Source organism: Rattus norvegicus, chromosome 3 (assembly GCF_036323735.1).
Source record: "Rattus norvegicus strain BN/NHsdMcwi chromosome 3, GRCr8, whole genome shotgun sequence".
In the NCBI taxonomy this organism is placed as follows: Eukaryota; Metazoa; Chordata; class Mammalia; order Rodentia; family Muridae; genus Rattus; species Rattus norvegicus.
The window spans coordinates 28,928,467-28,951,772 of record NC_086021.1 but is presented as its reverse complement, the minus strand read 5'-3'; the positions used below and the strand labels follow the sequence as shown (position 1 = coordinate 28,951,772).

Genomic DNA, 23,306 nt, shown 5'->3' with positions numbered 1-23,306 from the left:
TAGGGGGCTGGTATTGAGAGCCCAAAGGGTCGCAGTGGCAGGAAGCTGGGCTCCGCAGGCACTGCATGGGGGAAGGGACTCCACCCTTGTGGCCTGCAGCTGACCTTATCAACTTGGAGGTCTCTGCAGTTTGGTAGCAGTGAACTTGGGCCAGCAGCCGTAGCAATACTTACTTTTAAGTGTCTCCCACTGTGGGGTCTGAGGACCCTGAAGCTGCAGTGGTCTACCCCACATCCCTGTCACAGACTCCACTTTAACAGGCCTTGAACGTAGGAAGACGGGTCCCCACGCAGGACAAGAGTATGATCCCTCTCTTCTTCTCTTCAGTACAGAGCTCAAAGTCTTAGCCCAAGCAAAATGACCGCAAAGGCAGTGAAAGGTCAAGTTTATGGTTATGGGCACATTAACTTACTTTCTATTTACCAAGATTTAATAACAATAACAAACATGCCACAACAGTGTGAAGATGATCCAAGTCACGTCAACACCAACACCAGCTCCAAAACCAATGTCAACACCAACAACAACAACAAAGGAAGAAAGAAAGAAAGAAAGAAAGAAAGAAAGAAAGAAAGAAAGAAAGAAAGAAAGAAGGAAAGAAAGAAAGAAAGGAAGGAAGGAAGGAAGGAAGGAAGGAAGAAAGGAAGAAAGAAAGAAAGAGAGAAAAAATCGAAATATACTGAGGAATAAACCTAAGGAAGTACGTGTTCAGATTAAATTCCTATAGAACCTGAAAAGCACAAAGGAATTTTGGGAGCACGAATAGCAGAATGCACACCTTATTCCCAGATTGGGAGACTCGATTTTGTGAACACGGCAATGCTACTAAAATCAAGCTTCAGCTTCAGTGAAAATTTCTTCAATGGCCTTCACAGAAATAGAAGATAATCCTGCTGTTCATACAGAGCAGAGAAGGTCGAGACCTGGAAGCGTTTTAACACCTAGTTTTAAAGTACAGTACAGGGCTGCAGTCACTAACCGGTATGACACTGAATGAGTCAGTGTGACAGGATACAGGACACAGACACAAGTCAGCTGGGTGACTCAGGATAGACAGAGACAAGACTTCGTGGATAGGGCTGGAATTACACGGAAATAATCCCAAGACAACAAGAGCTGTGTGAAATGGAAATTCTTCTTCCTGCACAGCCAAGCAAGCAATCAGCAGTGAAAGGCGCCACAGAGGGCACGAAGCCTTTGCCACAGGACAGCCAGCAGGGGAACGACATATAGAATACATAAATTACTTAAAATATTTAACACCATGTTGTCTTTCTGGGTCTAGGATCCCAAAGTCAAGATGATCTTTTCTAGTCCAGTCCATTTGCTTAAAATTTTCATGATGAATAGCTGAGTAGTAAATGAAAATGAATCACATAGTCTTTATCCGTTCTTCAGTTGAGGAATTCTATGTTTCCAATGTCTGGCTATTACGAATAAAGCTGCTTTGAACATAGTTGAGCAAGTGTCTTTGTGAGATGGTATAGCATCTTTTGGGCATACGCCTAGGAATGGTATAGCTGGGCCTTGAGCCTTAACTATTTCCAGTTTTCTGAGAAACTGTCAAATTGATGTCCAAAGTGGTGGTACAACTTTGCATTCCCAGCCACAGAACCTTCAACCCACCATTTTCTCTGCTTAAGGAGGTGCAAGGCTAAATAGGGAGCAGAAAATGAGGGAATGGCTAAACGATAACGGGCCCACCCTGCCTCCCATGCCAGGAAAGCCTACCTCTGGCACTATTAATGATATCGTGTTCTGCTTGCAGACAGAAGCCTAGCATAACTCTCATCCGAGATTCACTCAGCAGCTGATGGAAACAGATGCAGAGACTTACAGCCAAACATCAGGCAGAACTCAGGGAATTTTGTGGAAGGGGAGGAAGGATTGAAAGAGTCAGAGAGGACAAGGATACCACCTGAAAACTTACAAAATCAACTAAGTAGGCACATAAGGGCTCACAGAGAACCACCGACCAGACAGCACCCATGGAATGGACCTAGATCCCCTGCACACATGTAACATATATGTGGCTTGGTCCTCATGTGCGCCCATGAACAGCAGGAGCTGTTAACGGCTGTCTCTGACTCTGTTGTCTGCCTTTGGATTCCTTTCTCCTAACTGGACAGTCTTATCTAGCCTCAGTAGAAGATGTACCCAGTCCTACAAATTGATATGCCAAAATGGTTTGATATCCGTGGGACATCTCCCCTTTTCTGAGGAGAAAAGGACGAGGGCATAGGGAACAGGAATGGAGAGTGAGGTCATGGGAGGAGAAGAGAGAGGAGAAGCTCCATTTGGGGTACAAAGTAAATAAATAAGTTAATTAATGGAAAAAATAATACTAAACCATGCATCCAACCAATATGAGTAGGTGAACTGAAGAGTTAGCTTCCAATATGGCAGAGTAAACCCTGAAGGCATCAGTGAGGAGGCTCCCTCTGTGAACTCAAGGGGGTTCATCTCAAACACAGGGACTTGACCTTCTGCTGCTCTGTCATCTGAGGGTCCACGGACAGGACATTTGCAGAGCTGGGGCTGCTCTGGTACACCTGAGGTCCGTGTGATTCGTTTCCTGCCATCTTGTGTCCTGATGTGGGAAGGAGAACCAGGCTCCATCACAGCCGGTCCTGAGCCACCCCTCTGCTCCTATTGAATGAACGCCATGCCTCTGGAGTCCACAGTCTCCTTCTCATTAGCTCTGAGGACCCTCATGCTCTCAACAGAGCCAGGTCTCATTCCCTACAGACAAATGCACACAAGAGACACCATGAGTCCACCTGCCAGCCTGTGTTCTGAGTTCAGTGAAGGTTGCCCTGGCCGCCCTGGCTGCCCTGGCTTCTGGCTTTAGCCCAGCTTCCCTCCCAATGGGAACTCTGCCTTCCACCCTCCACTCTAGAGCTCCTGGACTTAGCCACCTGCCTGAGACACAGAAGGTCATCTCTGGAGAGGGTTTCACTTCCTGCGGGGCTGTCCATACGCCATGGCCCTGGAGACAGGTGCTGGTCCCACAATGGCATCTTTGTGCTCTCTGGAGCAAAGGTGGACAGGCTCAAGTATCCATAAACAATATCAGTGAGGACTCTGACAAGCGCTGGGCTGTGCGGAGGAGCTGGCGTGACCCGGCCTTGATGTGAGAATGGAAGTCACTGAGCAGGAAACCTGAGGAGCTGGGTGTGAGCGAGTGGGGCGGCGCTCTGTGGGAGAGATCAGGAAGCAGGTTAGCAGCTCCGCATCATGGGCGAGGTCTCTGTACCTGTCAGGTTGTCCTTCATACGATGCCTGGATCGTTCCTGTACGCATGTCCCCACAGAGGCACATGTGTCTCAGTCCTTGGACAGGAGAACAACAGTGAGCCAGGGGTTCACTTGGCTGGAAACCATGGATTTCTCCGGATGTCTCTGTTGGTCACTTCTCCTGCCTGTGTCTCAGCAGCTGCATTTCCCCAGTGTCGTCGGTGATGTTCCTATGCATGCCGGAACTCAATGGCAGCAGACAGAGCCCATGCAGTTGTGAATGGACTGGATTTGTCTCCTCAGGTGTCTGTGCAGGTGTGGGTTGTTGCTGCAAGTGCTGATGGGTGACATTAGAGTTCCGTGTGACTGCAATTGACACTGCCTAACAGGCTGAGGGACTAGTGGCTTCCCAGACCAGTGCCTGTGTCTCCTTTTGTGTTTCTCTGTTACACAGTCTTGAAAAACAGGTGTGAGGTTAATAAACTCACTGTCCTCTGTGGATCTCAAGTGTGGTCCTGTTTTGGGAGGCTGCAGAATGAGGCTGAGGCTGGTAGCAGTTAGTGCCTCCTTCAACTTTACCTCATTATGGCCCCTCGCCCCTTCTCTCTGTTACCTTGAGACCATAGATGGCCTCCTCCTCCACTGAACCTTCTCTGCCATGAGGCTCTGACTCACCACAGGCCCACAGCCATGAGACCAATCGGTCATGGGAAGAGCTTCTGAAACCTGGAGCCAAAATAAATCCTCCCTCCCTCACTTTGTTCTGTGTTGTGTTTAACCCAGTGATGGAAATCTGGCTAACACAGCCTCAGTCTGCAGGGATGGAAACTGAGAGGATAATGGGTCTGGGCTTCTGCTTCCCCCTTGAGATAACATAGAATGCCCCACCCTGATGCTGAGGGAGGGACAAATCCCAGTTGCTCACAATGCTATCCATTTCATTAAAGTACCTGTTATCAAATCAACCTAGTTTCTGACATCATTACAAAAGCAAGTCTGCATCGTTCCTTCCCGTGGCACTGGGTCAACGGCCAAGCACAGGCAGGTCAGCAGGCAGACCCTGAGCTTGGGTGTTCCTGTCAAAGTCAGCTCTGACAGGATTACAGGTCTCAATTTCCTGTTGATCTCAAAGGAATGAAGGGAAAACAGAGAAAGCATTGTCATGACCTGGGTGGCAAGGCAGCTCTGAGATCTGCCAGCAAGGAACAGCCCTGTAAAGGGACATTAGAGCGTTGACTTCCTCACACTTAGAACAGCTATGTAGGTAGGACACGCCTAGCTGGACGGAAAAACAAGCCATGCCTTGAGATCATTTCAAGTTACATGAACAACACTAGTGTCAGTGAGGAAGCAGCGACCCTTGACATCAGGCCAGCAAATCACCAGCGGACACGAGCAAAGGTCTAGAACAGACTCGGCCGATGATGACAGGTGTGTGGCAGCCAAGCTCACAAGCACAGGGGAACGTCTCAGCCACCCAGGAAAGAAGACAACACAAGCCCACGACAACAGCCAGGCGCTCTTAGATAATAGGAACTCAGTGCACTGACGCAGAAACACAATGTCTGTAAATACATTTGGAAAACAGTTTGTGACATCTTTATGTAGGTGTAAATAGTCAACATGTTGTGTAGCAGTTTCTGTCAGGGATCCGTGCAAAAAGGCAAGCAAAGGATTCTACTATAACCAACAGGGAGGCCTACTTCATACTGACCTAGAGCTAGGAATGGCGGGGCCATCTATAGAGTGTCCCCACAGTGAGTCACTACCCAGCACTGACCTGGAACAACCTGCAGATACACAGAACACTGAGCATTGGTGTCACGGCATCGTCATGACAGGTCACAGCCCGTAGGCTTCATCTGTAATACGCCATGGAGACATACACAGAGGAAGGATGTCTGGTTCCCAGATGCTGTGAAATAAGGACTAGGTGACCCTGAAGGAGAGGCAGTCTGGGATTTGGGGGTGACATGTGGTGGGAGTGGGGTTACCGCTGGATTGAAGGGTGGTTTGTCTTGTAGAATAAATCTACGCGGTTCATCTGCGAATGGAACCAGCCCAACTGTGGGTTAAACAGAGATGGTGCCGATCTCTCTGACGTCAGCCCTGAGGGTTTCCTGTGGAGCACATGACATTTGTGAGGTGCGGCTGTCACAGCTGACCTGGAGCCTTGTCACTGGGACGACTGCAGCAGGAAAGAAGACAGACTGAAACCCACACTCTCAAGTTCCATATGATGGTGCCTAAAACACTGTGTGCTGGGTGTGAGAAGAAAACCAAGCAAATTTACTGCTGATTTTAGAAGAAGATTTGAATATTTCCAGAATAGGACATTATTGACAACCTCTAGTAGCATCGCTCTGTGTGTCAGCAGGAAGCTAGGGTGAGGACTCCACGTGGTTCCTGGTCACAGCATCTCAGGAGATCCTGCACAGCCACAGGAAGCTGTGGGCAAACTGTAGCCGCTCTTTAGAAGAAGATTCAATTCAGGAAACACAGCCTAGAGGGGCCTGGAAGGAACTGAGATCTCAGGATCCCGAGGACCCCGGCAGCAGCCGCTGTATTGTAGTGGGACTCGGGGAGACTGGACGATCTTCCGGCCACAGAGTCCCAGGCTGTGCTGGTGTCAGTCACACCCTGTGGCTTCTTCCCCTCTGTAGTCCAGATCTAAGTGTCTGACCCCTGAGAATCAAGGACTCCTCTTGCTGTCAGGAGCTGTCCAGGTTGCCCCTGGGTCTGGTAATGCTCCCAGATGGATAGAACTTGTGGCCAGGAAGAAGCTCTTCTTAAGCTGGTCCCGGGGCAATTGTTGTATTTCTAAGCTGCAGGTCACAATGGGTGGCAGGGGCAGCAGTAGATGGAACCAGGAGCAAGTGGCACTTCCCAGTGTTAGGGCGCTCATGGCTCCTGAAACCTTTGGCCCTACAGTGATGTGTGACAGCTCTGCTCAGGCCCAGAAGGGCGGGACTGTCCATCCACTGACGACGGTTCTAGACCTGATTGCCCGAGACCCTGGCCTTCATCCTGGCCACTCTCAGGATTGTTCTCGCACTGCTGTCTGCAGTCCCTCTTCTCTGGCTTTTACAGTTTTCCGTCCTTCGATCTAAGAGCCTTATCAATTTCTCTCCTTCTGCACTCGATCTTAGCACTGCCCTGGCCATCCACCGGGACCTTCTAATTCCTTCTTGTTTGTATGACCCCTGCCATGCTGCCACATGACTGTTATTGCTTTGGCTCCTGTCTTGGGAGTGGCTATTGTCTCCCCCAGGGCTCCAACTCCTGCTTTCCCTGCCTCTCTCTCCATTGCTTCTCAGCTGCTGTGGCTTTTCAGCCATTGTCCGACAAAAGTCAAATCTTAGCCACTCCTTAGACCAGCTCATTCTACTCTATTCGTGATGGGGAAAGAAAATAGGCAGGAACACACCACCTACTGCCTGTGTTGTCTTCTTGTGTGTGTGTGTGTGTGTGTGTGTGTGTGTGTGTGCATGTATCTGTGAGTATGTCTCTGTATATGTGTTTCCTCTGTGTGTGACTGTGTGTGTCTGTGTGTGTGTGTCTGTGGGTATGTGGCTCTGAGTGTATCTGTTTGTCTGTCTGTGTCTCTGTGAGTCTGTGTATGTGTTTCTGTATGTGAGTCTGTATGTGTCTGTGTGTCTGTGTCTGTGTGTCTCTGTGTATTTTTGTGTGTCTCTCTGTATGTGACTGTGTGTGTCTCTGTGTGTGCAACTCTCTGTTGTATGTATGTGTGTATGTATGAGTGTGTCTCTGTGTGTGTGTGTGTTTGTGAATCTGTATCTCCCTGTGTGTGTTTCTCTGTGTGAGTCTTTATGTGTCTCCCTGTGTATAATTCTCTGTGTGTATATCTCTGTGTGTGTTTCTCTTTGTGTCTGCATACAACTCTGTGTGTGTGTGTGTGTGTGTGTGTGTGTGTGTGTGTGTGTGTATGTGTCTGCTGTCTGTCTGTTTGTCTTTGGGTCTGTGTGTGACTCTGTGTGTCTGTGTTTGGGTCATCTGTGTGTATGTCTGTGTCTGTTTCTGAATGTGTGTGTATGTCTGCGTGTGTCTGTGTGTTTCTGTGTCTGTGTGTGTCCATATGTGTCTCTGGGAATGTGTCTGTGTTTGGGTCTGTGTACGTCTGTGTGTGTCTCTGTATGTATGTGTATGTCTGTGTATGTGTGTCCATATGAGTTTCTGTGAGTGTGTATGTGTCTCTGTGTATGTGTGTGTCTGTGTGTTTCTCTGTGAGTGTGTCTGTGTGTATCTGCGTGTGTCAGGGGGGGCGTGTGGGTGTGTATTTGTAGGCCAGAGGACAGCCTTTAGTGTCAGTCCTTAGGCGTCCTCCATCTTTTGTTTGAGAGACAGTCTCTCACTGCCCTTGAACTTTGCTAGATTAGGTGATCAGGGATCTCCAGGGATCCACCTGTCTGCCTCTTATCTGACCACAGGGATCACAGGCGCTTACCACTTGTCACTGTGCCTTGCTTTCACACGGGTTCTGGGAACAGAGCTCAGAGGCATGAGACATAGAACTATACCAAGTGGGGCAATACCTATGAGGCAAGTACTTGACCGAATGAGACATCCCTTACACCTCTTCTTCATTAGATTGCATTTATTGTGTGAGGGCTTGTGCGTGTACCATGGCATAGCCGGGCATGTCAGAGGACAACTACAGCAGGCAGTTCTTCACGACCGTGAGCCTCACATGGATCAAACTTTGGTTGTCAGGTTTGATGCCAAATACATTTACCCAATGAGTCATCCTGCCAAACCCCTGAAGAAGTCTTTTATTGAATCTAATGTTGAAACATAAGACAGCAGGCACAGCAGGGCAGACAGTAAGAGACCCCTTAGCTCACAAAGGGAGCTCAGGAATCCACCCTGCCTCTAGAAAAGGGGTGTGTGTACCCACCATAGCAAACATTCACACACAGTAAGGGCTGCATCTGTCCTGGGCAGGGCACTATCCCTCTGCACCAGGCATGGCTCTCCCCCTGCTAGGCCACCAGGAAAGCTGCTGCTCCTCCGGCTGGGGTGGATGTGTTAGAGGAAAAGTCTGCCATCAACTGTTTCAAACAGGCACAGCTGGGCCTCACCTCCTGGAGCTAGAGCGGTGCTCGAGTGACGCGTCCTGCAATTGTTGAGCATCGTCCTCCAGACATCTGTGGTTGGCAAAAGGAAGTGTGGCCGACTGCTTGACAGACAGCGCTTTTCTCAAGGCACACAGGACACCAGGGAAGAGTCTCACAGCTCTCAAATGGGGGGCAAGTCACACCGCACCCCCCAGCATTTCCACAGAAAAATTAACATCAGAAGGAGTGTTTATATTAGTAATTTTCCATTAGCATTAATAGCAATACGAACAATATTTTTCAGTGCTCGACACTGGTGATGAATTCCCTAATCTGTCTCAGTATCTGTGATGCCATCCCTGATTCAGGAGTTGGCTAAGCCTCAGAGTGATCATGGAGCTGTTGACCCATGCAAAAGACAGGGCTATGGTGGCCTACACTGGGGACACTAGATCCACCCCATTCAGCGTGGGGTCCACAGGACTGGTGAGGTCCCCACCTACACTGGCGTTTTTTCATGCGACAGTAGCAGACCATGAAGGGGTCTTAAGACCCCATCCTAAGGGAAATCTTTGTGCCCTCAGCCCCTCATGGCTCTGAATCCCCTTTCTGCTCTGGAAGCTGCAGCTTTGCTTCCGTTATGAATTTTAGGACAGGACAGGTGGGAGATAAAAGTGTCTATACCTTTCTAGTGTCCCTGACTTGACATTATGTACAAGGGACATTAAGACATTTCCTGTCCCTCTGTGGACTGCCGGGCCTTAACTGAAGCCTCCCTCACATTGACCAACCATACTGAGCAATGAACAGAAGTGCACCCTGGACCCTTGAGATGTCCTTGAATATGTGGCTCACGCAGTGCAGCCATGGAGGGCGTTCAGAGATCCAGACAAATACCTGGACTCTTTAGGCAGCTGGCAGGGTGCCTGTGTGTCACCAGGACAAGGTCAACACAGAAGGGTTGCCAGAGACTTCCACTCGGGAGGCTGGGACCCACCTCTTGGTCCCTGGCCTGACAGGTGCTGGCCTTGTGCCTTCCTACCTGGAAGGGCAGGGGCGGCTCAGAACTTCCTACAGGATAATGACCAGGTCAAGCTGCCACCTTTTATTCTGAGCCCAAAGGTCAGTGAGAGCATGTGGAGCACAGTCCCAGCCCCGGGACACAAAGACTCCATTGGGAAGATGCTGCATCCCACGCTGGGTTGCTAGGTCAGTCTGGGGTCCCAGGACAGACACCCAATCTAGGAGCCTCTATTGTTCAAGTTAATAGAACATGACCGCTCTCTCAGAGACCTGGAGAACTTCAGTGCAGCGGCCATGCAGTGAATGCCACCCAAAGCAGGCTGACTGATGCTCTCACTCGAGGTGCTGAAGGCGCAGACACAGATATAGACAGACAGAAGGAAAAGTGTGGGGCATGGGAGTTGTATGATTAAGTGCCAGGAGCAGATGAGGACAGCCGAGGGAGCCCTCCTGAGTGCAATGGTGACTATGGCCTGGTCCCCTATCTCAGACCTATTTCTCTCAACCTGCAAGGGCAAATAAAAACCACAGAAAACTGTCTGGAGATGCCCAGGTGCAGAAGGCCAATGTGGTACACTGACGTGTGACTGTGAGCTCTTATGGACAGCGAAGCCTTGCTTCAGAGATTAACAATCTCAACTAAGGTCAGCAAGAACTAGGGTGGCCTAAATCCTCTGACAAGAGTCCTTGTCACAAGTGGTCAGAGGGGCCTTCGGGGCTGAGCAGAGGCTAGGTGAAGCCAAGCAGAACGTGGGTAAGGAAACACAATAAGAGAGTCATGGGGAGCTGCCGATCACCCAGGGTCCTCCCCAGAGCCTTGGGGAGTGTGGCTCTGGCCTGCCTAGTCTCCACAACCAGTTTCTGGCCTCCATGGCTGAAGGGAGCAGATGTGAGGTGGTGAAGACCTGGTTGGAGGTGGTTTGTTACAGCGGCCTTAGGAAGTCTCAGCCAGTGCTCTGAGGAGGAGAAAGCCAAGAAGGGAAATATGGAGACTGTTTCTAGAAGAACAACTCAGTGACCAGGCTGTGCCCTGAGTTGAAAAGCTGTGTCCTGAAGGACACCCGTGGATAAGGTTACCAACAGAACAGCAGGCACGAGGCTCAAGGGGCTGAGCTGGTGCACTTGTGGTGGAGCGGGTCTGAAATCCCGCTCTCTCCCCATTCTGACCCCTCCCCAGGGACTGCTGGGTGGTCCTTGCAATTCTCCAGACCCAACAAAGTATCAGACCACGTGGGTCACATGGCCTTTCCTCTGAGTTTCCAATTCTCCCTCAGGTCTTTGAACTGTAAACTGTGGTTGCCACTCCAATCAATGGCCTTGATTACTTGAAGTCCTAACAAGCTGTTACACAAAACACTGACATCCCCTTGCCAGCTGGCTGCAGACATAACCCAGAAGAACCGGTCTTCTTTGACAACTTCCCCATGGATGCTGTATGGGTCTGTATAAAGGCAGTCAAGTGAGGTGAGGGGCCAGTATAGGCTCGCCTCCCCCTGCTACCTGCTGGTTGGTTGTGAATGCAGACACTAGAGATGAAGGCTTTGCTCCTGACCGTTAGCCTCTGTCTGGTTGCTGCCCTGCAGGCCCAGGACTCCTCATTCCTTGCTTTCAATAATGTGAATGTGAGTCAGCGCTGGGCCACAGGGTACTCTCAGCTTTTACTGGTGCAGGAAGACCTGGGTTCTGGATTCAGGGTGATCCCAACGTGATCTGTGGTGGTAACTCAACAGAACAGACCAATTTGGAGTTGAGGGATCCCGATGTATGTTCAGGCCTCCCTGTGCTCAGTGGTGGAGTCTGAGAGAATGTGCTAGAAGAAGGCCCTGGTACCCTCGGAGTAAGCAGGTCCCCATCAAATGAACATTCTGTGTTTTGGTGGTGGGAGGGAATGGGCAGGCATGAATGGTAGACGGAGGGCAAGTATTCCACAGGGAGGGGGGTCAGGCATTAGGCAAAGAGAAAATTCATCTTTCTAGTTTTCCGGGAAGTGGTTCAACAAGGCCATGGTGTCAGAAGACGAGTTCCCAATAAGCAAGGTCTCACCCATTTTTATCTTGGTGCTGAACAACGGAGACTTGGAGTTTTCTGTCACATTTATGTGAGTGTCTGTGGCTCCTGTGGTTGGTTGGTCTCTTACCTGCCCCATTACCTCTCAATGAATAGTTTTAAAAAGTCCCCCTACTTAGAAAGAACTTCAGCAACAGGTTGAAGAGTGAGGACCCCAGTCGGTATGAGGGCTGGGTATAAGAGGGCCACTGCAAACTGTTTCTGATTTCAGGATGTACGGCCAGTGCTTTGAAGTGACCATCATCTTGGAGAAAACAGATGTGCCTGGCCAATACACTGCCTGTGAGTGTTATCAGCTCAGGGATGGGTGGCTGGCAGCCCAAGGAAGGGAGAGCCTCCTGCCAAGCCCCACCCCTAGGAGGGATCACAGGCAAGTCCTGGGATCCCTAGTCCTTGGCTCTCAGGCCACAGTAGTCATTTAGAATCTGGGACTAGAGACTGAGGTGACAGTCAGGAGAGGGACCCAAGATTGTAAGCTGCCCTTGCCATTTCAGGGACCCCCACATTTGAGGGTAAGACCCACCTGAAGGTGCAGGTGCAGCCATCTTCTGTGAAGGGCCACTACATGCTCTACTGTGAGGGGGATGTGGAGGAGATGAGCTTCACCATGACCCAGCTCATGGGTAAGTTTCCACCCCTCAAGCTCACCATTCCCATGCCAACCCCATCATTCCTCTAGGCTCCCGTGTGAGAGGAGCAGCTTTCCTCTCCTGGGCAGGGGGCAGGGCACAGCAGTACTGGCGGGCCACACCTACCTTGCTGAGCCTCCACTGCAGTAACTGCCAAGCCTGGCAGGCAGCACCCAGGATAGAGGAAGACATTGCCTCTTGGCCACAGAGGCTGTTGGTGATGCTCTGTGGAATCTCATGGTGTCATGCGGGGTTTATAACACAGGACAGTGGTGACTTGACTGAAGCCTTCTCAGCACAGGGACCCTTAAGGTCGGAGGCAAGAAGTTACAGGCCTCCACTGGGAGGTTTGGTTTCCAGCGTCCTTGATGGCTCAGATGCTCTCCACGCTCAGTGATAACCCTCCACACCAGGTCACCTCCAGCCCTTGGCTATTTCATGAGGAAGCACCTGGTGCCGGGCTCCTGTCTTTGTGGCACTGGCTCCTTTTAAACATGTGGTCACCTCCCTCTGCTCACCCATCCGTCTTCCACAGGGAAGGACCCCCAGGAAGATTTGGAGGCCTTGGAGGAATTTAAGGAGTTCACACAGCTAAAGAGACTTGTTCCAGAGAACCTGCTCATACCTGAACAGATGGGTGAGGGCACATGCAACCCATGATCCTCTCTCTGTCCCCAGTAAGTCTGCCACTCTCATGTCCCCTGCCCCCAACGAGGACAGTGTGGTCCCTGCAACAGTTCTTGGTCATGGGAAGAAATGAGCCATGGACTGTTGTCCAGGGCTCATTCTTATCCCTGGGTTTTCTGCTTCCTACAGAAACATGTGAACCAGAGAGTAACTAGGTAAGTGACCCTTTAACAGAGAAGAACCTTGGTATTCCACTGTGCCTCAGGTTTCACGTGGAGGTCTCAGTTGCAGCCAGGAACTTCCTGGTTTCTGTGTCCCCGGGCTCCATGTGCCCTGAACTTCATTCCTGGGTCATTAAGGGTTGCTTGCCTTCTTCATTCCATCAGTGGGACACGCTGGGACACGCTGGGACACGCTGAGACACGCTGGGACACGCTAGGACACGCTGGGATAATCTGGGACACGCTGGGGTAATCTGTGCCATGCTGGGACACGTTGGGACACGCTGGGACACGCTGAGACACGCTGGGACACGCTGGGGTAATCTGTGCCATGCTGGGACACGTTGGGACACGCTGGGACACGCTGGGACACGTTGGGACACGCTGGGACACGCTGGGGTAATCTGTGCCATGCTGGGACACACTGGGACACGCTGGGACACGCTGGGACACGCTGGGACACGCTGGGATACCCTGACATACACTGCCCAGTTGCCACCCATCCAGCAAACGTCCTGTCCTTAGTCTCCTTCAGGGCTTCTGGGGATTTCCTACCTGCTGGTGTATACCTGCCATCCCTGTGTCCCTGAGCCTACTCTGACCATGGAGCAGAAAGTCCTGGGCCCTGGATGAGGATGGCCAGGGACAGGTGGGGTCATGATATCCATATCCTTCATGCCTCCACTTGTCAGTCACACCCTTGGTCACCACTACATGGACAGAGCTTTTCTGAGAGAACTCAGCAGAAAGGAATTCCTTGTCCAGCACTAGCTAGTTTTGCTTCTCTGTGAGCCTGTGATGCTGCCCCAAAGCACCTAACATTCCCACCCCCCCACCATAACCAGTCAGTCACTGTACCCTGCTTGCTCACAAACTCTCCTTTTTAGAGCATGGCGAACCAAGGCTCCAAAGAAGCCCAAGGCAGCGAGCACAGCCAGAATCTCTGTCCTGTGGGAGGCGGAAAGAGTGCCCTGTTGGTCCCTCTGACTCTCCTCTCTCTCCTCATCCTCCTCCCCATCGCCTCAATAAAGAGCTTCAGCAGGCCTGGTGACTCTGCCTGTGTGTGAGACCCTTGGTGGTCTCAATCTCTCTCCCTTGTGATCACCTGAGGGGAAGATGGGGTGAGAAGAACTTAGGAGAGCTGGAACCCCCAGCCTTGCTTGGGGGAGGCACGGAAGCTGGAGATGGTGCCAGGTCCCCAGCCTCTGGAATCCTTGTGTAGTTGTGGCACCCCAGAGACCAAGTTTCAGGCCGTGAGTGAAATGAGGAGGACGTCCATGACAATGACAGGGTGGGACTCCAAGCCACAGGTGAGCAGCAACAGAGTCCAAGCAGGTGGGGACCCCTGGGGACTCGAGGTAGGAATGAGGCCAGGACACAGGCCTGGGGTAGGTTCCCAGATCCAGTATGTAGGACACAGAGAATTTGTCCACATGGGTTCAGGACACTTGCAATCTCTCTGTGCAAGCTGGAGAAACAGTCTGTGGAGGAGCGACCTTACTAAAGCACTCTGATGCCATTCAGTGCTATTTCTCAGGTCATTCTCAAACTTTGCTCTGAGTGCCCTGAGGGGTCAGCTAGGACCCAGTCTCTCTCTCTCTCTCTCTCTCTCTCTCTCTCTCTCTCTCTCTCTCTCTCTCTCTCTCTCTCTCTCTCCCTCCCTCCCTCCCTCCCTCTCACCATGGGAAGGGGGATGTGAACCAGGCCATTTTTCTTTAATCTATGAACCCTCTTACCCAAACCTCCCCAGTCCTGGGTATGATATCACTGATGGGGATTACCAGCATCAGAGGCTTTAGGGGGTTCACACAGTTCTGTGGCTTCCCTCAAGAGGATGTGCTCCGTGTCCTCCACTGGCAGGGAGTCCCCACTCCAGTGTGGGACAAGCAACCTGTTGTTTTGAAAACACCAGCTTTGGTAATTTCCAGAAATCTGACGTACGGATGGCTTGTGTACACAGACACACATGAGCATACTGATGCCTAGGTGTTACCATGTACACAGACATACATACACACTCACATGATCACATATGTGGATAGATATGGAATGCTGCCCCCAAGGAAAGGCTCTAGAAAGGTCTTGAGTGCCATGCCTGGAATTGGAAGGCCTGGGAGCATGGCCTGGCGCAGGAACTGTATTTCTTGTGGGAAAGGGGCCTGGAACAGTTCTTGGTTCCTAGTCCTGAAGCAGCATTTCCCACACTGATGGGATCTCCCTCTGACAGGAATTCTATAGATTATCTCTGTCTAATTATGAGGACCAAGCCAAACTGAGATCAGGCCTCCCGTCTGGCTAGAGCTTCTGTGTGGGTGGGAGAGGGGAGGGTGCTGCCCTAGGGCCTCCTCCATGAGTTAAACAGATTCAGAAGGCCAGAGAGCAGAGCGGCCATGCAGAGCATGCGTGGGCTCCTGCTGGCTGCAGTGCTGCAGCCCGTTCTAAGGAGGGTCACCCTCGTGAGGAGCTACCTCAGAAGGCTACCTCAGAAGAGGTGAGCCTCCAACAGTGAGACTACACTGAGGTCAGACCCTGGGTGATCAGAGCCATTCGTGGAGTTCAGCCAGGATGCTCTCTTATGTTTTACAGACTTCTGCGTGGTAGAGAAGGAAGTCCACGTGGTGCCCAGGCACCCCATGGGACAATGTGGCACAGCCCGGTGTGTGGGCATCTTACCAAGACAGATTTCCATCAGCGTTGATTACTGTCCCCAAGCCCACATTCACAGGAATGTTATGACAATTACATAATCATTCTAAAAGCCTCAGAGGTCAAAGTGACTGTTTGGAAGGAACTTCACAGTTTTGAGCTCCTGTATAAACAGCAATTGGGTGAAACACTAGATTCTCAGTGTCATTAGAGAAAATGCCAGAGTTACCACATAATCATATAATCTCCATTCCATGTTGCTTAGTCATTCGATGGATGAATGGAAGGATGGGTAGGTGGGTGAGTGGATGGATGGGTGTGTGTGTGTGGGTGGGTGAGTGGGTGGATGGATGGACAGATGGACAGATGGATGAGTGTGTGGGTGGGTGGGTGGATGGATGGGTGGATGGATGAATAGATGGATGAGTTTGTGGGTGGGTGGGTGGGTGTGTAGGTGGGTGGGTGGATGGGTGGATGGATAGATGGATGGATGGATGGATGGATGGATGGATGGATGGATGGATGGATGGATGAGTGGATGGGTGGATGGGTGGATGGATAGATGGATGGATGGATGGATGGATGGATGGATGGATGGATGGGTGAGTGGATGGATGGGGGGGTGGATGGATAGATGGATGGATGGATGGATGGATGGATGGATGGATGAGTGGATGGATGGATGGATGGATGGATGGATGGATGGATGGATGGATGGATGGATGGATGGGTGAGTGGATGGGTGGGTGGGTTGATGGATGGATGGATGGATGGATGAGATTGGATAGAAGCCAGTGGTGAAAAAGCAGGTGGAGGTGGAGTGGATTTAACAGAAAATGGGTGGATATTTAGATGTTGGTGAATGAATGGGTGGATGGACAGGTGCCCAGGTGATAAGACAAGAACATACTTAGACACAGCTATGAGTCAGGCCTGTCGCTGTGAGCTCTGTGTGCTTCTCCCTGCTCCCTCCCTGTTTTCTGTTTTCTCCCCCTGCTGTTTCAGGCTCCGTAAATGCCCAATACTGATCAGGTTTCAGAACTTTCTTGGACTTTTTTCTTGATGGACTCATTAATGAGTTCCTTCGTGTGATAGGTCCACATTCACTGTTGTGAAAAACAAAACAAAATGACCTCATGGTCATCTCTCCCCAGTGCTGGCCTCTGCTGTCAGGGGAGAGAGCAGCAAAGCTGGGGGCGTCATGCTGCATCTACCATTGGGTTACAACCAAATCCTTCTGGATCCTTCTGCTCTCCCTGCAGACACCTTCCCCCATCTCAGTCATAATCTCTTCTCATGATCCACCACAGCTCCCACTCTGTCTTCCAGTCATGAGGGTCATCTTGCTTGGGCATCGGCCATTTTCCCCCACCTGCCTTTGCCCTTCCTTCTCTGTCCCGTTCTCTCTTCTCTGGGTTTCTTCCTTCCTTTCCCTGTCTGGAGCACTAACTGCAGCCATCCTTTTCCTCCGAAGGCTTTTGTAGGAGGGGTTTCTGGTGATGCCCTGATTGCTGGGTCAAGGTGAGGCCATTCCCATGAGCTGGTCTTTCAGTGCTCTCTATGGAGGAATCCGAATGTGACTTCAGGCTCAGACACATGAGAGGGAGGCACATGATGGCCTATAGCTGGGAAATGTGCCCGGACATCCCCTTGTAGCCACAGGAGAAAGTGACTCAGAAAGTGTGTGATGCCCAGAGATCCCCTGTCTTGGACAAATAAACACAAGGACCTACCCCGCCTGCCTTTGTGAACTTACGCAGTGACACTTCTCACCTTGGGGACCAACTTGGCAGTACTTGCTAGACCCGGATTCTTGTGGCCCATCCCCGAGGACACTGTTCTTCTGATCTTTCAGTCGTCTCACCTCACCCAGAAGCAGGAAGTGAGTATAGCCCAGATCCTGTCAAGCGAGGCTGTGTGGGCATCCCCAGATGAGCTTCATGACCCCCACCAACTGCCATCCCGCAGGTGCCAGACCCGTGTCACAGACCAGGTGGTGCGGACACCATGTTTGTGAGGGACACTGTCCACTGAGGAGCATCTTAATGCAGGAACTTGGGTGTCCTGCATTCAACAATTAGATGAACACGGTCCCTGTCCCAGCCCTCCTGTCTGGAAGCTCTTCCTTGGTAACTAGGGGTTGAGGGGCAACATCTGTCCTCCCATAGGTCCCTCAAGACATCTCAGCTTCACCTCACCCTGTGCATCTCTTGTTGGCTTCTGTGTCAGTGCGCCCAACCTAAAGTCTCTACTCTCTTCTTAGAGCCAACATCAGCCCCAGACTGTGCTGCTCTGCCAGGCCTCCACACTACTTTGGTGGATGTGACAGGGCATAGCTGAGAACAAGGCCATGGTGTCCCCGGGTGATTGTGAGAATTTCTACAACATTCCAATAGTCATGAATTTCCTGACAGAGTCAGTGCTCAACGAGCAGAAAAGACTGACATGTGTACATGTGTGTCCACACAGCATGCTTGCTTACTCTCATGACATGTGTACATGTGTGTCCACAGAGACATACCTGCTTACTCTCATGATGTCTGTACATGTGTGTCCACACAGACATGCGTGCTTACTCTCACATGTAAGCATGCTTACAAGATGAAGTGCATAAGCTCACAGATTCACAAAAATACTGTACACGTATAAACATGTATACTCTCTCACAATGTATACAACTGCAAGCTGGTGTATGTGCACGCATATATACCACCCAATCTGAGCAGCATCTGCTGACTGAAAGAAAGCCACAGTCAGAGTAACAACCTCGCTGGAGGTCCCAGTTTCATCACGGAGCACAGTGGGACTTCCACTGAGACCCCTAGAGTAGCTCTGGCCTACCTTGGCCTTTCTGTCATCTAAGGGGGACAAAAGCCTGCAACCTGGAGACTGGGGGCTCAGATCTCCTTCCCCTTCTGCATGTGTGTTCAATTCTCTGACCTTTAGAGCCATAATCCTTTTAGTCTTGCTGGCTGAACAGCCTGGCTCCCATTCCAACGCTGGACCTAGGGATGAGACTGCAGGGAAGTGTCTGGCATACAGGGTTTCTATGGACATGAGCAAAGGGCAGAGGGTACCCTGAGGGGTGTCCTCCCCAAAGCTCAGCCCTGCTTGTGCCTGGATCCCTGACCTACGTACCCCAAAGCACCTCGTAAGAGCCTTCAGCATCTTGCAAAGAGATTTAGGTGATAGCTTAAAGTTGGCAGTAAGGTTGCCATGAAGACCGACCCTCCTCTAAGTACATGCTCAGCTGCCCCACGACCACCACAGAGTGACCTAAAGACCCAGCTTCCTCAGGAGACAACAGCCACATAACTGTATCAGGTTAGAGGTCACACCCATGGGCACAAGTGCGTTGGCCTCGAGTTCTGTGAAGCCCTGGTCTCTCCCCAGAGGAACACACACCCTGCATAGCCTTCAATTGTTGAGACTTCAGGGCTTAGCCCTTGGCTATTTTTCCAGGCCAATGAGGTACCACATCTAAAGTGTCCCGGGCTTACCCACTAAGGTGCCTCAGTCCAGAAGCCAAGGTACACAGTGTCCCAGGCCTGGCCTGCACAGGGCTGACAGCATCCTCCTCTGAACTCCATGCTCTTCCAAACGTGTTAGCTCCTGTGGGTGGGGCAGGGGTAGATGGACTTCAGGCCTCAGAACAGTATATATACAGAAGGTTGGAGCCTCTGTGCACCCACATTCTGAGTGCTCAGTCCAAGAAGACACAGGAGAGGAATGAAGGGCCTGCTGTTGCTCAGTATGGGGCTGGGCCTGACCTGGGCACTTCAGGATCAAACCAATGTTCCCGTGGCGCCGTACTTTGTACCTGAACAGGTGATGCTCCGGGGCCTCAGGCTAAGGCAGGGAGTCAGCCCACGTCTTCAGTTATTATTCCAGGTCCCTATCACCTTACAAAGTCTTGACAGCAACTCACAGTAATGGGGACCAAGGAGTGGGGTTCTACTTGAGGCCACGGACTCAGAGACACTCTACCAGGTCCCCTAGAGTGTGAGCCACTTCAAAGCCCCACTAAAGATGGTCGGACCCAGGAGAAGCCTGAACCTAGGGACCCAATAGGATAGACAGGGTAGCCAGACGCTCTATTTTGTGTCCTACTGCACAGAGACCCGAAGGTTTCCATATGGTAGAGGACGTCATCGCTCTTTAGAGATCTGGAGAACAGAGAGCCACCACGCTCTAACAGTACTCTTTATGGCCAATGGGTGCAGTGTGCTGGCCTGTTTGGTTGGGGTGAGGTGGAAGCATGGTTAGTAGTCCAGAAGGTTCCTTCTCAGCATACAGTGACACGTGAGCTGAGGCCTGTACTCTATTCCTCTGCAGGACATGCATGGCTCCTCCTGCAGTGATCCACTGAGATCCACAGGAAGATGATTCTCCAGGCTCAGTGGCCAGGATTAAACTTTACTCTGTGCAGGTGACAGGATCTTGGCATACCTTCAAGCTGGCTGCCACTGACCCATCTGTCGTTGAGGAAGGAGATGCTTATCGGTGCTTCATGACTGGCATTGTTCTCCTGGACAATGGTACCCTGAACGTCACCTACTTGCACAGGTATTTTGGCATGGAAAGACCTCTGACGAGGTTCTGTGGGGACACATTCTCCTTACCACCCCCCAGATCCTCAGTGACTCAGGGCTCAGACCCTGAGAAGACCTTGATGATACTGATCTTATGGGCTGCTCCCTAGAGCCTGGGAAGCATATGGGGCTCCATCTGGGAGAGTCTGGTGACGCTTTAGGACCCAGCTCCCACAGTGGATGGCTCAGAAAGGCTATTTTCCTCATAGAGAAGATGGAAAATGTGTGGAGAAATTCTACATTGCAGAGAAGACTGAGACACCTGGACGCTATACGTTTGACTGTGAGTGAAGGAAGCTACTGCTTCCTCCCCGGGTGACATGGTGACTTGGACAGTTGTGGCATCTGCTGCAGTACAGATCTGACTGAGCAGAAATGACACGGACAGTAACCCCACAGACCTCACAGCTGTATCTTCAGAAATTCAAAATCCAAAACCTTGACTCCAAACTGTGCTCCCTTGGGTTCCCAGGGATTCCCACAATCCTTCTGAAACCCAGCAGAGAGCTGACCCATTGTCAGATGTCAGGCATTGATGGGGAGGCTGACAGGGAGAAGGGACCCAGGAGCCTCACCCATCTGAGGCTCTGGAGTATTGTGTAAGGGCTTCCCTTTGGGACAGATGTCGCTCAGGCAGTGTCAGTGGGTGAGGAGGACAGATGACAGAAGACAGAGTGAGGGACCCTTCAGCCCTTCCTCCTTGCTGGAAATGCCCCTTCTCTGACCCAGAAAAAGACCCAGCTCAAGAGGCTAGAGAAGAGAGGGCTGGGGAGGCAGAGCAAGGGTGAGGCTGGTAGAGAAGCAGAGGCAGGAAACAGCCCCTACCTGGTGGGATTTGTACTCCTCAGTGTGCTGGCTTCTGTGAGGTGTGGTGAGCATGTGGGGGAAGAGCCACACTGTGCCACCTAGGGCAGTGCAGGGTACCAGGACACTAAGGATCCCAGCAAACTCCATGAACATTTGGTTTTTCATCACAGACCAAGGCAAAAACTTTCTGACTTTTATGGATGTTACTGAGGATTACACCATCATAGATTTGGAAAGCAAAGTGGGCAGCTTAATTGTGACTGAGCTCCATGGTAAGTGCTGTTCCCACCCACAGCCTGAAGAAGGCAGAAAATGTCTGAAGCTAGAGAGGTGGGTGGGGAGGGCGGGGAGATGGGGGCTGGAGCCACCCTCCCTACCCCAATTACCCTCCCTACTGATCTCTTGGTTTCGCTGTGCATTCAATCCTGTTGGCTGTAGCCAGGAGTCTGTCCACAAGTGACGTTGGATGGGACTACTACTTCTCTCACACATGCAGAAGAGGCATCTCACCACTGGACATTGAGGACCTTTCCTTCTCTCGTAAGCTTCCCTTCCTACGTAGAGCTTCCTCTGTGGGGACCGAGCCACAGTAGCTGGGATGCCTGTTGTAGGCCACAGTGTTGAGGGGATGGAGGGGTCTGTCTGGGACTTAGGAGAACTAGGGCTGATCTGATGAGGGGTCTCTGGAAGGAAAAGGAGACTCGACCTCTGCATCCACTGTGATCCCCAACACGGTGTAGTTCCTGAGCTCTGTAGGTGACAAGACTCCTTCCGGTCTTCATCCCCCATATTCTGGCAGACAGATTTTCCAGGGAGCATCTGTAAAGTATATATAACTCCCCAGTATATTAGCCAGGGTTTTTAAAAGGTGTTGCACCCAGGGCCCAGCCTGAATGAGAACATTAATGGGGCCCAGAAAGACCCAGGATTTCTCCAGGGCATTGGGGTGCATGGACACACACCCTTGCATGCATTGGCATTGTGTGTGTGCATGCACATGTACCTCTGCACAAATCTTGTGTGTACGCACAGTCTGTATTCCTGGACCCAGGGATCTCCTGGTCCAGGCTCTCCCCTCAGTTCTGTCTCCTGACTTCCCAGACTGCCTATCCATATCCTCAAGAAAGCAGGGTGAGCCCTATTAACTCAGGTCCAGCATCACAGCACAAAGTGTGCAGACATTCCATAGGTCCCTCAAAACCCTGGCACTAAGAATCACACTCTGAGGTGGGGACAGGGCTCAGGGGTGGTTGGATCTGGGAAATTATAGCCCTGTTGGCAAACTCGGTTGACCATGTTGCTCACCTGGGTGTGAAAGGCCTAGGAGATAAGAACAGCAACTTGAGGGCAGGAAGGAGGCTGGGCCCTGGGAGGAAGAAACAGAGAGAAACTCCAGGGCACTGATCCAGAGCCATGAGCTCTCTAGAATGTGCAAGTTCCTGTAACCAATTGGAGATCATTCACAGAGCATCTGCCTTCTCCAGGTGAGTGTGACACACTCTAGTCAGCGTTTCCACAACCCACATCTCCTGAAGCTTCTGACGTCGTACACTGACCCACTTTTCTCCAAGTAATAAATAAACTCAGTATCTGCTCAAGGCCTCCAGTGATTTCTTGGCTGTACCCAAAGGCCACAGGGCTCCTCTGCTCAGAGGGAGGTCGCCCAGAGAGGGGTGGTGCCCCCCCTAGCACTGGCAAGGAGGGGAAGGGATTATGTCCCCAGGTAGAAATCTGTTGTCCAGGGCAGCAGCTGGTCTCTGAGGGGCCACAGGGAGATCGGGATTCCTGAGGTTGATCTTTCCAGGACAGATGTGGAGAGGACCCGTTGGTGTATATCTGAGAGAGGACACTTGAATGGCCCAAGGGGGCATGAGTTATGCATCATTGTAACCATGCTAGGGTCATTGACCACCTTCCCCTCCTAGACCCTGGACCAGCACTTTTGGGGTCAGCCACGACCAGATCAACCATGGTAAGGAATGTTCTGTCCTCTAGGACACAAGGAACTCATCATCAGGTCTCTCAAAGCCAGAGATATTTTGGCCACAGGGAGCTGTGCATACACAGAAAGATCTGCAGGTAAGGTCAGGCTCTCCCTGGATGGGCTTGACTTTTCCTGATGAGTGACCATTTCCTGCCTCAGAAATCAATTTAACTTTGAAGTCAAGGAGCAGGAAAGCACCTGCCTAATGTCAGCTAACTCAACCAATGAGAAGCTGGACTTCTTGTTACCCTATCACAAGCTATTCCTGCCCCAAACCCAAAGGTGGGGCCCATCCCTTTGTGCAGTTCTCTAGAGTGTCCCTGAACCTGGTCTCTGCAGGACAAAATAGGTCAGAGCCTGGGGAAAGGGCTGGGGAACAGACAGTGCAGAAGAAGGCGT

At 51.3% G+C, this 23,306-nt stretch overlaps 3 protein-coding genes across 11 annotated transcripts in view; 2 read left to right on the top strand and 1 right to left on the bottom strand.

Annotated features, from left to right (window-relative positions):
• Paepl1 (progestagen associated endometrial protein like 1) overlaps positions 1–22,518 on the bottom strand; it is an 81,143-nt gene extending 58,625 nt beyond the window's left edge. For 2 of the 7 annotated variants that reach the window (XM_063284817.1, XM_063284820.1), the window contains exons 1-3: positions 22,388–22,518; positions 21,092–21,219; positions 19,945–20,112 (exon numbers count right to left, since the gene is read on the bottom strand). The gene's annotated coding sequence lies outside the window, so the exon portion shown is untranslated. Of the gene's footprint in view, positions 1–19,900; positions 20,124–20,291; positions 20,398–21,091; positions 21,220–21,309; positions 21,583–22,387 lie in introns of those variants that run through there. The other 5 variants (XM_063284819.1, XM_063284818.1, XM_063284815.1 and 2 more) reach the window with 5 other exon arrangements.
• Lcn3 (lipocalin 3) lies at positions 10,676–13,922 on the top strand. The gene is made up of 7 exons (XM_063284814.1): positions 10,676–10,956; positions 11,311–11,432; positions 11,613–11,683; positions 11,896–12,024; positions 12,566–12,667; positions 12,847–12,872; positions 13,766–13,922. Exons 1-6 carry the CDS (start codon positions 10,852–10,854, stop codon positions 12,870–12,872), a joined length of 555 nt encoding a protein of 184 aa, XP_063140884.1. The 5' UTR covers positions 10,676–10,851; the 3' UTR covers positions 13,766–13,922.
• On the top strand, positions 19,181–22,521 carry Paep (progestagen associated endometrial protein). Of its 3 annotated transcripts, NM_001135809.1 has the most exons (6): positions 19,227–19,352; positions 19,954–20,090; positions 20,326–20,399; positions 21,094–21,195; positions 21,362–21,463; positions 22,408–22,521. In NM_001135809.1, exons 1-6 carry the CDS (start codon positions 19,254–19,256, stop codon positions 22,425–22,427), a joined length of 534 nt encoding a protein of 177 aa, NP_001129281.1. In that variant the 5' UTR covers positions 19,227–19,253; the 3' UTR covers positions 22,428–22,521. The 3 variants fall into 3 exon arrangements, with proteins under 3 accessions (XP_063139012.1, XP_063139011.1, NP_001129281.1); XM_063282942.1 differs by having other exon boundaries at positions 19,181–19,352; positions 21,362–22,521; XM_063282941.1 differs by having other exon boundaries at positions 19,181–19,352; positions 21,094–22,521.
• Positions 22,522–23,306: the final 785 nt, after the last annotated feature.

Excerpts from the sequence above, each read along its gene's own strand:
- Paep (XM_063282941.1), top strand. The coding sequence starts at position 19,254 with ATGAAGGGCCTGCTGTTGCTCAGTATGGGGCTGGGCCTGACCTGGGCA. Across the intron at positions 19,353-19,953 it reads CGTACTTTGTACCTGAACAG|GTGACAGGATCTTGGCATAC; the intron begins GTGATGCTCCGG and ends TACTCTGTGCAG. Across the intron at positions 20,091-20,325 it reads AACGTCACCTACTTGCACAG|AGAAGATGGAAAATGTGTGG; the intron begins GTATTTTGGCAT and ends TTTTCCTCATAG.
- Lcn3 (XM_063284814.1), top strand. The coding sequence starts at position 10,852 with ATGCAGACACTAGAGATGAAGGCTTTGCTCCTGACCGTTAGCCTCTGT. Across the intron at positions 10,957-11,310 it reads TTGCTTTCAATAATGTGAAT|TTTTCCGGGAAGTGGTTCAA; the intron begins GTGAGTCAGCGC and ends TCATCTTTCTAG. Across the intron at positions 12,025-12,565 it reads CACCATGACCCAGCTCATGG|GGAAGGACCCCCAGGAAGAT; the intron begins GTAAGTTTCCAC and ends CGTCTTCCACAG.